This window comes from Tympanuchus pallidicinctus, unplaced genomic scaffold (genome assembly GCF_026119805.1).
Source record: "Tympanuchus pallidicinctus isolate F22 unplaced genomic scaffold, pur_lepc_1.0 scaffold18, whole genome shotgun sequence".
NCBI classification, from domain to species: Eukaryota; Metazoa; Chordata; class Aves; order Galliformes; family Phasianidae; genus Tympanuchus; species Tympanuchus pallidicinctus.
In genome coordinates, this window is record NW_026294699.1 from 1,060,833 (window position 1) to 1,076,923 (window position 16,091).

General features: G+C 45.2%; 1 protein-coding gene across 3 annotated transcripts in view; it reads left to right on the forward strand.

The window, feature by feature from the left end:
* The window catches only part of IFT140 (intraflagellar transport 140), a 76,860-nt gene that overhangs the window by 59,044 nt on the left and 1,725 nt on the right, over positions 1 to 16,091 (forward strand). For all 3 annotated transcript variants that reach the window (XM_052679919.1, XM_052679920.1, XM_052679918.1), the window contains 8 exons: positions 9,393 to 9,570; positions 12,018 to 12,208; positions 13,227 to 13,322; positions 13,687 to 13,819; positions 13,911 to 14,054; positions 14,453 to 14,581; positions 14,758 to 14,940; positions 15,881 to 16,087. In XM_052679919.1, coding sequence (XP_052535879.1) covers positions 9,393 to 9,570; positions 12,018 to 12,208; positions 13,227 to 13,322; positions 13,687 to 13,819; positions 13,911 to 14,054; positions 14,453 to 14,581; positions 14,758 to 14,940; positions 15,881 to 16,087 — 1,261 coding nt within the window. The remainder of the gene's footprint in view (positions 1 to 9,392; positions 9,571 to 12,017; positions 12,209 to 13,226; positions 13,323 to 13,686; positions 13,820 to 13,910; positions 14,055 to 14,452; positions 14,582 to 14,757; positions 14,941 to 15,880; positions 16,088 to 16,091) is intronic.

Here is a 16,091-nt window from a genome sequence, read left to right on the forward strand (position 1 = left end):
AGACCCTGGGAGTCGGGCTGCAGCGTTTGGAGGCTGCCATCCCTCCTTGCAACCCTCGATTGGAATCTGGCAGCCAAACAGAAAATGTAAAGCTGGGAGAAGATACGTGGGTGCCTGAAGGAAGTCGCGAGCGTCTTGGTGTGATGGAAGCTGGGGATTGCTGGGCTGTGGGACAGATGCGGCCCTGAGCCCCACGTCCAGCTCTGCTGCAGCCGCTCCTTGCTCTGAGCCCATCGGCAGTGTCTAAGCTGAACAAACAAAAAAACCCCACGACTGCACTAGGTTTAACGTCTGGTAACACTCCTTGTAAAGGGGGGTGGTGGTCTTGTCAGCCTGCAGAGTGAGGAGCGAGGAGTCGGGAGAGAGATGGGCACAGTGCTGAGGTGTGTCAGCAGTTCACATCCGTGGGATTAACAAAACGAGAGTGAAAAATGATTAACTTTAAAGCAGTTGTTTTTGGGTTTTTTTTGTCAGCTAGGTGTCATTACCTGTAGTAAACAGATCCCTACTGACATGCAAAGTGGAAATTTGTTTTAAGGAGATTTTTAGTTTTTCTGAGACTGACTTGATGCTAATAGGGGTGGAAAATGGTTCAGTGAATCCCATACAACCCTGTAGTCAGCTTTCAGCCATCAGAATTGAACTCACAAAGCTTGCTGTAAATTCCCGTCCCGTCTGTGTGCTTGGTTCATTTCAGTCCTTAGACAGATGAAGCTTGAGGCACTTTGTGCTTTCGCAGCAGTGCAGCATCATTAGTGTCTGTTTTTCCTGTAAGTGATTGGTCATATTGGTATACATCCGTGTTCTTAGAAATTTGGCAAACACTGCTATTGGCAAACATTTATAATCATTCTTCAAAGAAATGTCTGAACAGCAATGTCCATACTTTTGTAGTGAGAGACCATGGATTTTTTTTTTTTTGTTATTTTAAGCCCGCAGCAGGGCAGATGATGTGGCCATCGTAGATGATGCCAAAGATAAACCTGTTCTATCCAGCAGTAAACTTGTCTCTGCTCCTTCCTGATTTTTTGGTCACTGATTTTTCAGTGATTTATTGAAGCCTGAGGACGCATCTTGTAGTTACAGTGAGATGATCATCTCAGAACGTGCTGTGTGATTTTATGTGCATGTTGTCTCCCTGTAGGTGAGGACAGTCTCATTGCAGCCAACTCCAAGCTTATGATGGGGATGTTTCTGGGAGCTCCAATCCCTCCATACAGAGCAGATGGGATGGCAGCACTGCGGTCTTCATCCCACCCAGATAACACACAAAGTGTATCTGAGGAGCAATGCAAAGCAGCGATAATTGCTGTCTGCAGTAATTTAGCAAGCACGTTTAGCAAGACTTTTTTTCCCATGGCAGAATTTCTGGTGGCTGGCCTTGTCCATAATGAGCTGTTTGCCGTCTTCCGTGACGAGGTGCAGTTCTGTTCAGTGGTGGGTTACATTTTCCCATGCAATTTGCAAAGCAGCTTGTAGAGCACTTGGGGCATTTCTGTGTGAGAAATAATGTAATTCTACTTTTGGAGTCTCAGTGATTTGGATAACTAGTTGATTCTGTACGGAGTTTCTCTGTTTAGTACCTAATAAATTCTCTTTGCATTTGTTTATGCAGGACATGATCCGTTGTTGAAACAGCATTCCATGGCCAAGTGGTTTTTTTAATCATTTATCATTCCATTCAACCGATAATGACATCAAAATATGAAAAGTTGGGGCATACTTGAAAGGAGTAGGTTGGACCAAATGAAAAGCAAATGAGTTTTGAAAAGATCCAGTAAGTTTTCCTGGCTTCCTCTTACTAAAATGGCTCAGTTATTATTATTATCATTATTATTATTATTATTATTATTAGCTCCTCACTGTCTCATTCAGGTTCTTGTTGGCACTTAGTGATGTTCTCTTCGCACAGAGATCTTATGCTTTTAGTACAGAACAGTTAGGGAATCCTGCCTGTCCTTTAAAAGAGAAGAAATCACTGCAGTGAACACTTCTCTGCTGACAGATGTGTACGAGCATATTCCATTCTTAGTCCTTCCAGTCCTTTCTTGGAACTGAAGTGCACATAATTTCAGAACAGGAAGCAAAGAATACCAATGATAACCAAGCAGCTTTATTTCCATTTGTATAAAAATAGATTGTGTGATTTTGCCAAATACTGCAACAGAATACCACATATTGAAAAAATCTTAGGAAAAGGTCTGAGTGGGTGTTTGGAGGAATTGGGTGACTGATTTTCTTGTGCCTAAAGCAGTACTTATAGCAGTACTTAGGACACAAGGTTTTGTTTGATGTAATTCACACAAAACTATGGCTTGCTGTTGACGTTATCATTTGGAGTAGACAAAGCCATGTATTCAATATGACACAAATATCATTCTGTAAGACTTTTCCTGCTTTATCAAGCATTTTGTTTCTGCCAGGGAAGAATTCCTAAGAATAGTCCAGACAGTTTTCAATGTTTTGAACATATATGAAAAATGCTCGACACCTTTCCCAGAATAGCATTCATTTAATATGATGAACTTCCCAATTACAAGAGAAAAGGCAGCATCCCACCAGCTCTGGTATTGTAGCTCTGTGTTGATTTTGCGTTGATTTGAAGATAAGATCAGTGTTCAGTTCTTAGATGTCTTTAAAGTTTTATGCTTCTAAACGATGAGGTTGGAAGCCCCGTTAACATTCGGTGTCAAGTAGTGTGTCTGATGTGGCCATGTCCGAGCCCTCAGTAGCCACTATTGTCCATGACGTGATGCTTTTGTCCTGTAACCAGTCTAGCAAACCTTATAATGTGAAGTTGCTTGCAGAATCACCTACTATTCACCCAGAGGGTGGTGAGGCACTGGCACAGGTTGCCCAGGAGGCTGTGGATGCCCCATCCCTGCAGGCATTCAAGGCCAGGCTGGATGTGGCTCTGGGCAGCCTGGGCTGCTGGTTGGCGACCTGCACACAGCAGGGGTTGGGACTGGGTGAGCATCGTGGGCCTTTGCAACCCAGGACATTTTGTGATTCTGTGATTCTATGATTCTATGCTATATTTAAGACAGATTGCATTATTCTAACACTTCTTTTGGGGCTAGTCAGGTGCAGTTTCAAATTACTGATATCCAGGCAAGGGTGCACGTAATTAACATTTGGAAAATGGTGATATATGTTGTTAATTTTCCTTAGGAAGCAGCACCTGCTTTGTCCCATCCTTTTCCTTTGCATGGAAAACACCCAAGAGCAGCATGTAGGCGATGGGTGGAGGATAGGGACAGGGTGGTGCCCAGTGTTTGTCCAAGACAGCCCAGACGTGGTTTACATTGTGGTGAGTCTCTCAGTAAACACTTAGCACCAGAACAGTACATCCACAGTGTGCCTGTTAGTTGAACTGCTGAGAATCTCATCCTTGTGTCTGCTCTTTGCTCAAGAAAAACTGCCACTTGCTCAGCAGTGAAACCTGGATTTCCCTCTGTAGTGGTGCAGGCAGTGTCTGAAGCATGGGGGACACTCACCCACCCCAGGTGCTGTGCTGGGATGCGGCCTTGTGCTGGAGTTACTGGGGGAGGGTGGTTGAGACTGAGATGAATACATGCTCTGTTTTTGTCGCTTGTTCAAATGGAAGTGTTACACCACATGTCCTCGGTGACTGTGGCAGGAAAATCTACCCACCTCCCCACAGCATTACAGCATTACATAAATCACGTAGTGTTGTAGATGCTATGTCTGATGTTTATAGCACTGCCCTGTTATCAAAGTGGGGCCCCAAGTTGAAAGGAGAGATTCTTACTTCTCCTGGTCAAGATACTTAGAGATGAGATGGAATGCAAGTATGTGCCTTTTTCAAATGAACCTCATTAAGGGAGGAGAGAGAGTTGTAAGATGCTTCAGACACGTGAATCTCCAGCACTTTAAATAATACTCCTTTTCCTGTTGTGTTTTTTGTTGTGTGGAAAAATATATAGCGATAGAAGGGTTTGTGAAATCAGATGTTGAATGCTGGAAGCGTCGTTTCACAGAAAAACAGATCCAGAAAGGTGAGAACGCTGTTAGAAAAACTATTTCATCAAGTACGTGGAAAAACTTGTGTCTGAAGGGGCATCAAGGTTTTGTTTGGAATCTGTCGTGCTCCTGCACGGCCTGAAGCTCAGGGTGCAGCACAGGCAGTTTGCTGACGTGCTGCACGGGCAGGCACAGCTCCCTGAGACAAGCAGGGAGGGCGTTCCTGCGGCTCTGCTGGGGCTGCATCTGGTCTCCGTTAAGGATCCAGTTGTGGCTAATGAAGCACAGATGTGAGCTGCTTTCCAGAGGGAAGAAAAGAAAGAGGAGGAGGGGAAGAACAGGAAGTTCTCAGAATGTGGTCTGGGGGGGAGGGTAAATCATTCCTTGGCCTTGTGTATGTGACAGCAAGGCCAGCCCTGGGAGAAGAGTTGCTGCCTTTTAAGGATGTAAAGACAGACGTGTCTTTCTCCCTGACCTACCAACTGTCAAAAAAGAAACTGTTCTTGCCTTGTATTACGTGAGAATGTTCAGCTCCTGGCGTTTCTTGTTTCTTAACCTGGCTTGCATTGTTTGTGCATATCTTGAGACAGCAAAACTGAAGCGCGGCTGTCCCTGGGCTGTTCTGATGCTGGAGATGTCTTGCTGCTCACTGAGGAATAGAACAGAATAGAATAGATTCTAGGGCAAAGCAGAACACAGGTTCTGGCTGCATTTTGGTTGCTGGAGGTCCTCTGGGCTTTCTGCAGGAGTTATGGGAAGATGAACACTGGCCCTGGCTGCCATCAGTGTGTGAGCTCAGTCTGCTGCACCGTCCTGCTGTGGTGTTGGCACGACATGATCCGTGCTGCTTCCCAGCCTCCGCTTGGTTGTGTGCTCTGTGGTGCTCAGCAGCTGTGTGCTTTTTGCCTCTGTTGGGGAGTCAGACCACCTGCCTTTTGCATGAGTTTGTTTTTACATTTCTGGTGACGTCACTCTGATGCCTTTCTGGTTTTTAAATAAGATACAATAGATAAATTAATAGTTAAAATAATAAATGCAAGCATCAATATGTGAATATATATTGAACTTTTATCTGCTCATGAAAATGATCTTTGGAAAGGAACAGCGTGTAACTGAGTTTGAAACCCTTGATCCCATATCAGAAGTAGGCTGCAGTGCTGGAGGCTGGTGAGAGACCAACAGTTGGTCTCTCAGAGCAGGAGCAGGAACTGAGCTGCAGGAATGCATGTATGTATGTTTATGTATTCATTCAGGGCCAGGCTGGATGCTGCTCTGGGCAGCCTGGTCTGATGGTTGGCGACCCTGATCATAGCAGGGGCTGAAAATAGATGAGCATTGTGCTCCCTTTCAACCCAGGCCATGTATGATTCTATGATGATTCTACGATAATACATGTATATACCTTTATCAGAGCAGAGTCCTTTGTGAGGGACACATCCATAGGAAATAACCAGCTTCTGCATTTGGGCCAAAGGAGAAGATTTAGCTGTGGATTCTCCACCCGTCTGATAACTGAGCTGTCCTTAGCTGCAGTGAGAGAATGGGAACTCCTCTGAATGATTTGGGTGAAACATTCCTTCAAGCATTTCTAGAAGGCAGTGGGAGGGAACAGTTGGAGAGGCGGTGTTTTCCTGTTGCAGGTACTCAGCATGCTGGTGAAGTGAACTGCTCTCAGTGCCTTGCTTGCTTTGGATGAATGCACGCAAGCACTGCCCAGCTGTGAACACTTATAAATTCAGTATTCTCTGTGCAGTCTGTAACGCATGCTCACCATCTCCTGCCCAGCTGGGTCTGTACAGAAGGTGCCTGGGCCCCTCTGACTGTCTGGAGGGGATTGTCGCCCTAGGGTAACAAAATCAAACCAAACCCAGAGCGCATCACCGGGAAATGTTTCTTCCTCTGTTTCTGTTCCACCCAGTTGGTAGCTGGCTGCTGGGGCCGGTCGGTTTAGTTCTGTATATGGGTTGCAGTGGAGGAGGAGCAAATGGAATGGCTGAGCTCCAGCTTTTCAGAGCGGAGGTACATCGTTGGTCTATGGCGTATGGATGGCACAGGTGCCAGGGGTGACACGCTGACAGTTTGTGTGTGGCACAGGAGCTCCCAGAGAGGAATCCCTTGGGCAACAGCAGCCCCCACTGAGTTTTCACGTTGTCAGGAGCCACAGCCATTCACAAAAGCGTAATGCTGCCAATAGATGCCAGGTAACAGCAGGAAATGGTTGCCCATTGTACGCAGTGAGACCGTGCCTCAAATACTGGGTTCGGGTTTGGTCCCCTCAGTACAAGAAAGGTATTGAATTGTTCAGGTGTGTGCAGAAAGGAGCAATGAAGCTGGTGAAGGGACTGGAAAGGAAGGCCTATGAGGTGTGCCTGAGGGAAGTGGGGTCTCATTGCTCCCTACACCTATGAGAGGCTGCAGTGAGGAGGTGTTGGTCTCTTTTCTTAGGTGGCAAGGATGCAAGTCAACATCTTCAAGTGACATAAGGGGAGATTTAGATTGAATATCAAGAAGGATTTCTTCCCAGAGAGGGTGGCCAAGCATTGGAAGCCCAGGGAGGAGGTGGAGTCACCATCCCTGCAGCTATTGGAGCAATGTGGACGTAGCGCTGAGGGATGTGGTTTGGTGACAGGATTTGCTAAGGTAGGTTGGTGGTTGGGCTTGGTAATCTTGAAGGACTTTTCCATCCTAGATGATTCTGCACATGTCCATCCTGGGTCTTTTCCATCCTAGATGATTCTTTCAAGTCTTGTTGTGTTTCTCTGCGCACCAGTATTTTTAACTTTGTACAAAATATACAATTTAGTTTATTTTCTTGCAGAAGTTTCCACTCACTGTAGGCTAAATGCAATTCTTACCTTGTCTCTGTTCAAGTCCATGAACTCTCATCTTCTTGCATCCAGGGAACTGCAAGCTCTCAGGGTTCTTAAATATTTTGATCTCCTTTCAGAAATGCACTGCTTGTTTGGCACAGCACTGCACAAGCCTGTGTTCCTTCAGCTGTTGGCAGCTTCTTCTGGTGCGTTACAGTGTTTGTGAAATAGAGGCCTTTTCCCTGTGTGTCGTGAAGTGCAGCCATTCATACATGCATGCTACATTTGACACCTTGTGCTAGTGATAGAAATGTCTGTCTTTGTTGATCAAAGCCAGGTGACAATATCTAATATGACCTCAGTGTCCTTTAAAGATGTCTTTCCTGCTGTCCCCCATTCTGGGTATAAGCAGTGGCTGGCTTAAAAGAAAAAAACTAAGACTTTACGAGAATGAGAATGGCTGCATCTTCTGCTGGTAGAAATCAGCATTTCTGTGTTGGACAGAAGTGCATCGTAGGCTTACGCTCAGAAGGATGGAGCACAGAATTTCCAGTTCTGATGTTCCATGTTCCTTTTGGCATTTCTTCCTGGAAGGGACTCAGATATGTCAGCACAGAGCTGAGGAGGCTGTGTTTGAACCACGGTCAGCGTGGACAAGCAGGTACAAGGAATTCAGTAATATTTTCAGAGACATCTTTTTGCTTTAAGAAGCAAAACTTCTGAACCACCTGAAATTCACCCCTCATTTATTACTTCTGATCCTACTTTATTTCCTCCATACACTTTGGCATTTAAGAAGTGTAGGTCTCACGTTTCTATTGATCACCACCTGAGAATTTTGCACTGGTTGTAGTTGCAAATAAAAATATGATCTGATTTTAAAGTAAATCAGGAAAAACATTTTTTTCCTCCTTCACTGACTGAATGTGCTTGACAGCACGTTGCGTCTCATCTCCTTTGCTGCTTCCCGGTTAGTCAGTTTCCCCTGTTTGTGCAGGTCTTTCCCACAGCCACTGGGAAGAGAAAAACATTTTAATCATAGGAAAACATGATTGTCAGCCCCCCCCACCCCCAAACTGGAAGGGGATTTGTTTGCAGGTGCAGGACCTGAAGTGTCATTCAGCTCTTCCAAAAAAAAAAAAACAAAAAAAGAAGAAAACTTTTTTTTTTCCTGCTTTCATCATCCTTGTACTTAATTTGTGTCATGGTGGTGCCTGAGAGCCGCACGGATCTCTGCTGAGGCCCTATTTTGAATGCAAATGTTTTGTTAATCAAACATGCTGCCTTTTACTCTGAAGAGCCTCAGATGTAAAGAGGCTCTGTGCAAATCTTTGCTTGCTCCTGTGAAGCTGCATGGCCCTGACCATACTGCATGGGAGCCTGGAGCTGGGATGGTAGTAATGCTGCCAGCAATGACAGATGTGTTAGCAGTGTTAAGTGTAAACTCTCAACCTTGAGGTGTTCCCATTCTGAGCATCGCACGGCTTTTCTTTGTGCCACTTTTTGTGCACTTTGATCAGAACGCAATGGTTTGGTCAGTTATTTCTCAGACAACATTCCTTGCTGGTGAGTATGGCTGGTGGGCTGCCAATGGCTGATCCATCTTTGAACTACGCAGGACAGAAGCAGCATGTTTCTGCTGTAAGTTTTGTATCTTTATGTTAAAATGTTCCCCCCCTTTTTTTTTTCTTTGTAAATTTCTTTCTGAACAGTGATATGGGAGTATTATGCATATGGAGACACTAAGATTGGAAAAGACTTCTAAAATCACCAAGTCCAACCATCAATCCATCCCACTGTGCCTGCTGACCATGGCCCTCGGTGCCACATCTCCACGGCTCTTGAACGTCTCCAGGGATGGTAACTCCACCACCGCCCTGGGCAGCCCGTTCCAATGCCTGAGCACCCTTTCAGAGAAGAAGTTTTTCCTGATACTCAAACTGTAGCCTGTCCAGGTTGTTCTGTGGGACCTTCCTACCCTCAGGCAGGTCAACACTTCCCCCAACTTGGTGTCATTTGCAAACTTACTGAGGGTGCACCCAGTGCCCTCATCAGATCATCAGTAAAGGCATCAAACAGGACAGGTCCCAGTGCCAACACGTGGGGACCAGCATTCATGACCAGTCGCCAGCTGGGTGTAACTCCATTCACCTCCACTCTCTGGGCCCGGCCCTCCAGCCAGTTCTTTACCCAGCAAAGAGTGCACCTATCCAAGTCATGGGCTGCAGCTTCTCCAGGAGAATAGAGAGTCAGAAGATACATATGTTGCTGCTACAGTAAAAGCAAAAGAGATGGGTGCACAATAAATGTTTATATGTGTGCAAATATGACTGCTTTTGCTTAGACATTGGTACAAATCCGATGCCACAATACTTCCTTAAAACCATGGACCTTCAGCTCCATTACAACGTTTTATGTCTGAGAACTATTTCTATTCCTCTTAAATCTTCGTGGAACAACCAGAGTCTGTTCATGTCCGATACGTGTGGAACATGCTCATGCATTGGCCTTTCTTGCTCCTTGCCTCTTACCTGCTCAATACCCACTCCTTGATGGTGATACCATAACAGCTCTCCCCTTCTTTCTGTTTTATCGCAGTGAGGCTGTCTGGGAGAACATGGCTCGCATGTGTGTGAAGACTCAGAGGCTTGATGTTGCCAAAATTTGCCTTGGAAACATGGGTCATGCAAGAGGAGCCAAAGCATTAAGGGAAGCAGAGCGGGAACCTGAGCAGGAAGCCAGAGTTGCTGTGCTGGCAGTTCAGCTGGGCATGCTGGTAAGCCTGTCAATCTTATGCATCCTGCAACGTCCACTCTGTTTACTAGGGAACAGAGTGAAACGTGACCATTTGAGAAATCTGAGAGAGATGCCAAAACTTTGGAGGCGAGTAATACCTATAACCATATTTCCATTAACCATATTACAAGGAGTAAGGAATAATAGTTCTTACCATTACTTCCTTGAAGCTGTGTTTTTATCCTAAAGAAGTAGGCATCCCCTCCAGTGTTACACAACCCAGTGATGCACAGCTACTGTGCCACATTGCATGGAGTCTTTCTCTGCTACCAGTGGGAATGCTGTAGGCTCATCAGTCCCATGAACTGTTTTTGTGGTTCTTGAAAGTTAGATGAGAATGAGTATGGCAGAATCCAGTGTCAGAAAATAAGAGTGCCAAGAGCCATAGCAGTATAAGTTTATGGCAAATCAATTTGTCTGTTTTCAGGATATATAATGGCAGTAAAACTGCCGAGTGGAAGAAGCATCTTTTAAGGATGAAACGTTGTAAGCTCTGTTTTGCATTTTTCTTGGGCCATAATTCTTCCAGACTTAATAATTCCAGGTTTGACTGGATTAAAAAAAAAAAAAGATGTACTTTAAAATATTCTAGCTAAAATATTTCAGCAAATGTATTTTAAGGTCCAGTGCGATAAATGCTTCAAAGCTTCGTTTTGAAGTGTTTGTTTGTAGAATTCCAGTCTGGAGCTGTGTTTCAAGTTGCTGCCCCAGTGCTGGGTTTGGAAAGCTCTGCCCAGTCAGACTGGCTGCTTGTGTTGTCCCAGGGTCATCTGCTGTCCAGTTGCCCAGGTCTCCATGCCTGCTCCTGCTGTGCTGGCAGTGATGTGCCTGGTTCCAGCACTGAGCAGTTGGGCTGTTCTGCTGTCTCCCTACAGCTTGATGCAGTGGAAGAGTGTCCCTCGTGTCTGGAGCTGGCAGCCAGCGCACACCAAAGTGTCTCTGCTACACAGCTTCCTTTTAGTCTGAATTTTCTGCCCTTGATCATTGTGCTTTACCAATACAGCTGAGATCTGAAATGGAGCCTAGGCTGATTATCACACGGATTGAAAACTGACTGGAGCACCGCCAAGGTCCGTGGATGAGGAGAGCGTGTGTCCTTCTCAGCCTCCACCTCATGTCTTCATCAGTGATCTGTTAGAAAAACACAAGCGAGGTCTTTAGTTCTTAGTCCCAGGCAAATCAGTAAGAGGGACAGAAATAGTGACACACCCCACAGTTCACAGGACATCACCAATTAGACACGAAGTGCTGTGACAGCAGAAAATCTGCAGGGGCCTCTGCGGAGACGCTGCATCCCGGGGCTGCGGTGGCTTTCATCTGTGTGGTTGTTGCAGCTGCAGCTGGAATGTTGCCTTCCACCTCTTCTCATTACCAGAAAAAAAATGTTGATGAACTGGAAGTTCAGAGAAAATCAGGGCAAACCGTTCAGCTCTTGGAAAGATTTTCAAGACTGGAAGGGCTTCAATTCAGCAATCTGCAGCCATTTTAAGAGTCTAAATGCTAGAGAGGTAGTTGAACTATCCTTAATTAAATAGAGGAAAAAAGGACCTTTTGAACTAGATGTTTGGAAAAGCTTCCTGGCAGAGAAAGCTGTGAGGCTGAAAAGTGTTAATATTCCAGGATATTGGCATCTGTTTGGAGAGGTGGAGGGAAGCTGGAGCAAGGCAGATGCTGCTCTGCTGGTTTATTCGCTCATAGAGTAGCAGCACAGTGCCAACAACTTCCATCTTGACTTTCTATGCTTTTAGAATTTGAAACAATAAGAGACAGAAACTATTTTTCTATCCTGGACAGATAATCTCAATTTACTAAATATAGTGTTCAGCTGAACAGCAGTTGGGTGGGGCAGGAAAGGGCTTCTTCCACAGGAGAGCCTCTCAAAAATAATAGTTCCAAATTTGCTTACCCTTGCGTCAGTACAGGCAAAATCCTCCTGATCTGCTTCTGTCTGACACGAATAGTGCTCATGGCCAGGACTGGCTCTCAGTCATCCAAGGAAGAGTTCCTACCTCTGAGACCCGCTCCGAGGTCCCTCTGACCTTCTGCACGTCACTCCTAGGCAGTGTGGCCATTCACTGCAGCCCCATATGAGCTTATCTCCTCTTTCTGAAGTGATTCACGCTCCTGGTGACAGCGTTTCATTGTTGATGGCTTGCTCGTGTCAGCCCCCAGTTGATACTGTACAGTAAGTGCCAGGATCTGAATGCTTTCCTTATTTTCACATAAACATCCTGTTTCCCAGTAATGTGCTATTCCAGGCTAAGTATATTAATTGGTTAGCCCTCCTGACTGAATTATTGTTGCATTAATTGCATCGCTTGCATAACTAAAATACTCGTAAGTGCAGTGCCTGCTGTGACCTTCTGCTTCGATGGACGCCCATGAAACACGTGGAGCTAACGAGCTGCTTGTATCCTCTCCCTTCAGGAGGACGCAGAGCAGCTGTACAAGGCTTGCAAACGCTACGACCTTCTGAACAAGTTCTACCAGGCCACAAACCAGTGGCAGAAAGCCATTGAAACAGCTGAAGCTCACGACCGGGTTCACCTCCGCACCACTTACTACAGCTATGCTAAGCACCTGGAGGCAGTCGGAGAGCACGCTCTTGCACTCAGCCAGTAAGCATCAGCCTATGGCCAAATTGTGTTTGGGGGATGCGGAGCCTTTTTCTTCCGTGAAGACTAGAAGTGGGATAGAGAGGATGCCTGGCGATGAGGGCTAGCAATTAATTCTTATTTTTGGTCTCTTTTTATCTCAGCAGTGTTGCAGTCAACCTGCCTGCACTGTCCTGGGGAAATAAAGCTTATTGTCAGGAAGCCTTGTCTTGTCAGGGGCTGATAGCTGAATGCCAGTAATAACCCAGTCCTGTGCTTGTCTCTGGAAGGTCACAGCTACTCTCCTACCTTTTCCATGACAAAACCAACTGTTTGCTTTTGAGAGTCTCAGTCACAAATTGTATGGCACAATTTGGTTTGATTTGGGTGTTTCTGGTGCCCAGTCCTCTGCTGTGGCTGGTGAGTCCCTGGAGAAGTTTGTGGAGGTGATTTTCATGTGTTGTATTTGTTTGTAGTCCTGTTTTTATATGACTTTTACCATGGGAAATCTCACTAGAATGATAATATTGGAAAGTTCTGCCCATTCAGCAGCAAAGTAGAGCTGCAGTGTGATCGGACAGACCCATAAGGTGGTCCAGGTGGGCAGGAAGACAGGGACAGACTGCAGCAGTAGATGGGTGGCATTAATGCAGTCATCTCCCAGCAGTGAGAAAGAGGCAGAAATTGCAGTTTGGTGGCAGAAGTACTAAGCAAGAGGAGCCCAGGGCTTTTTCTGCCTTTTCAGCCAGTTGCACAGGGGTATAGTTAATGTTTTGAGAGCTTTCCTGGATCATTCCTCGGAGCATCACTGGTACTTTTGAAGTGTTTACAACTCTATGATCTCATTGCCTCTGTGGTCTTAAAGAGTTTTTGGTAGTTTTGGCTGATTGCTAATAATCTTAGAGGAAACACACGGAGCACTGTTATCAAGGTTGCCACTTGGTAGCTCTCAAAAAACACAAACCATGAAGTGGATTTTTTAGACAAGGAAGTGAGATTTAAGTCAGTAGTTTCACATCTGATATGCTCTTTTTGCCTACAGCTATGAGAAGTCAGACACACACAGGTTTGAGGTGCCCCGAATGCTCTCTGAAGACCTGCAGGCACTGGAGAACTACGTCAACAAGATGAAAGACAAGTCAGTGCTGTGCTCATTCTTTCTCTTGAGTGGGACTTTTGGGTCTGAAATACAGTCTGTGAGGAGAGCAGGGAAGAAGTAGGGATCTTCTCCTCTGTGAGTTCAACACCTGCTTGATGCCTTTTGATCCTCCCTTGGCTTTTCAGGATCGTGGCACATTTCACTCAAAACTGCCACACTGGATGTTTAGGTTGAGCTCCCTCATAGTGCAGATCTTTGAATGTCACCCTTGTGTTTAGGTAGAACCTATCTGCATTCCAAGAAAATAAATCTGGTCTTGAGTTCAAGATCTCCAGGGCTGAGAAATGCATTCTCTGGCAATTCTGGTTACTGCAGTTAATACTTATCAATGTTGCTTTTCTAGGAGCCTGTGGAAATGGTGGGCCCAGTACCTGGAGAGCCAATCTGATTTGGAATCTGCATTAAAATACTACGCACTGGCTCAGGATTATTTTTCCCTAGTCCGTGTCCACTGCTTTCAGGGCAACATTCAGAAGGTAAAGCAGCCTGCTGCAACTTGTTCCCGGAGCATTCTCATTCCTAGGATGAGTATGGTCACAGCATAAAGATATGTGATTTCCTTTCCAGGCTGCTGAAATAGCAAATGAAACAGGAAATTGGGCGGCTTCATACCACTTGGCCCGCCAGTATGAGAGCCAGGATGAAATCAAGCAGGCTGTGCACTTCTACACCAGGGCCCAGGCATTTAACAATGCCATTCGCCTGTGTAAGGTATGGAAGGACACACACTGTTATGTCCAAACCTGAAGCAGGATTCTGCCCTTAGGTAGTGTACAGAGTGAAAGTGGTACAGATCTGTTCTCATTCTCTCTTGTGAGATATTGCTTGTTCATGAAGACGGTCCCAGTTTCTGCCTGCATCTTCTACAAGGATATCATTACAAAGGGTTGTGTGGGACTGAGTGTTTTCTTGTCCTACATGTCAACAGAAAACTGTCTAAAACAAGCTATGATTGTTGCAGCTCAAAGCCATTGGAGTTGGTATGGGTTTTCCATAGAAGGTGGTTGATGGGCTGCTATGTGACAGCACAAAGCTGGAAGCTTGAAAGGAGGCAGGCTCGTGAAGTCAGTTTGCTGCTTACTGAGACCCAAATCTTTGCTTTTGACCAGGAGAACAATTTAGATGATCAGCTGATGAACCTGGCTCTCCTGAGCTCTCCAGAAGACATGATAGAGGCAGCCTGCTATTATGAGGAGAAGGGGGAGCAAATGGACAGAGCTGTGATGTTGTACCACAAGGTAAATGACTCCTTAGTAAGTATACCAGACATTAAACTGACGCTGCGTGATTTGATTAGGTACAATTATCAGTCATTTCTTCACACTAACACTCTGTTAATCCACACTAGGGTATCCGGTAAATTAATTCTGCAATGCTTATTGTAGTCCCTAAAGTCTCGTCCTTAATTTTACAGGCAGGACATTTCTCCAAAGCACTGGAGCTAGCCTTTGCCACGCAGCAGTTTGGAGCCTTACAGCTAATTGCTGAAGACCTCGATGAGAAGTCAGACCCAGCTCTGCTGGCTCGCTGTTCTGATTTTTTTATTGAACATGCTCAGTATGAGAAGGCAGTGGAATTGCTGCTCACAGCCAAAAAGGTAAGCTCTGCCTTCCTGCTCCCTCTGTGCACCGATGGAGAGGAGCACAAGAGGTGTGCACATGCATACACTCATGTCTCTCTTTGTTCATAAGCTCCTACACAAAAACATTTGTAAGCTTTAAGGTTTCTTTTCAGACTGCTGAGTCACAGGGTGGCAGGCCACTGCCTCAGGTCCAGAAATGGATAAACCCCTGGCTCTGTCTTATTTCTGGCACCTGCACACACTTTGCATTCTTGGAGAAAAAAGAAATCCTACTGTCTAAATATATTTTGAGATGGAGGAATTATATTATTACCAGTGAAAAATAAACAAATAAATAAAAACCAGTGGTTTCTGTCCCACCAAATGTAGTTACAGTGCTTCATTTCTCACCTGAAGTCGTTGTCCTCTTTCTTGTGCTGGCAGCTCAGCCTTACCAAAATTCTGAGTCCCAATTATCAATTTGCTGTGACTCACTTTTTCCCATAGTTAGCAAGGGCACAGTAGCTCTTTTCTGGCTTAAACGGAAATAGCTGTGGTGTATCCTATTCCTTTGTTTCTGTATTTGAAGTAAGAAAACATTTGATGAAATACTTCAAAGTACCTGTATCCTTTTATTTGTATTTGCAGAAAAACCTTCACGTAATCAACCACACCAAACAAATCTGACTCAGATGTCTCTGGTAACATCACACTCAAAGAAAAAATACATAAATCTTTTCTGCCACTTAATGATGTCCTCTGAGAAAAGAGATGAGAAATCACGTTCTTACAGAAAAAATGAGTGTATGTTTGAATTTGAGTTGCTGTTAGGATACTTTGCACAAGCGTTCTAATTAGAGAATCATCTGCTTGCATTTGTGCCTTCATACAGCTGATGTCTAAAAGTGACACCACAGACAGCGTGAAATCACACCGCAGTGCTTGCAGCAGCTCACTGCTTTCTCATTTCCATTAGTACCACGAAGCTCTGCAGCTGTGCCTGAAGCAGAACCTGACCATCACAGAGGAGATGGCTGAGCGGATGACAGTCTCTAAGGACTCCAAGGAGCTCTCTGAGGAGTCCCGCAGAGAACTCTTGGAGCAAATTGCAGACTGCTGCATGAGACAAGGCAATTACCACATGGCAACCAAGAAGTACACGCAAGCTGGAAATAAGTTAAAGGTCA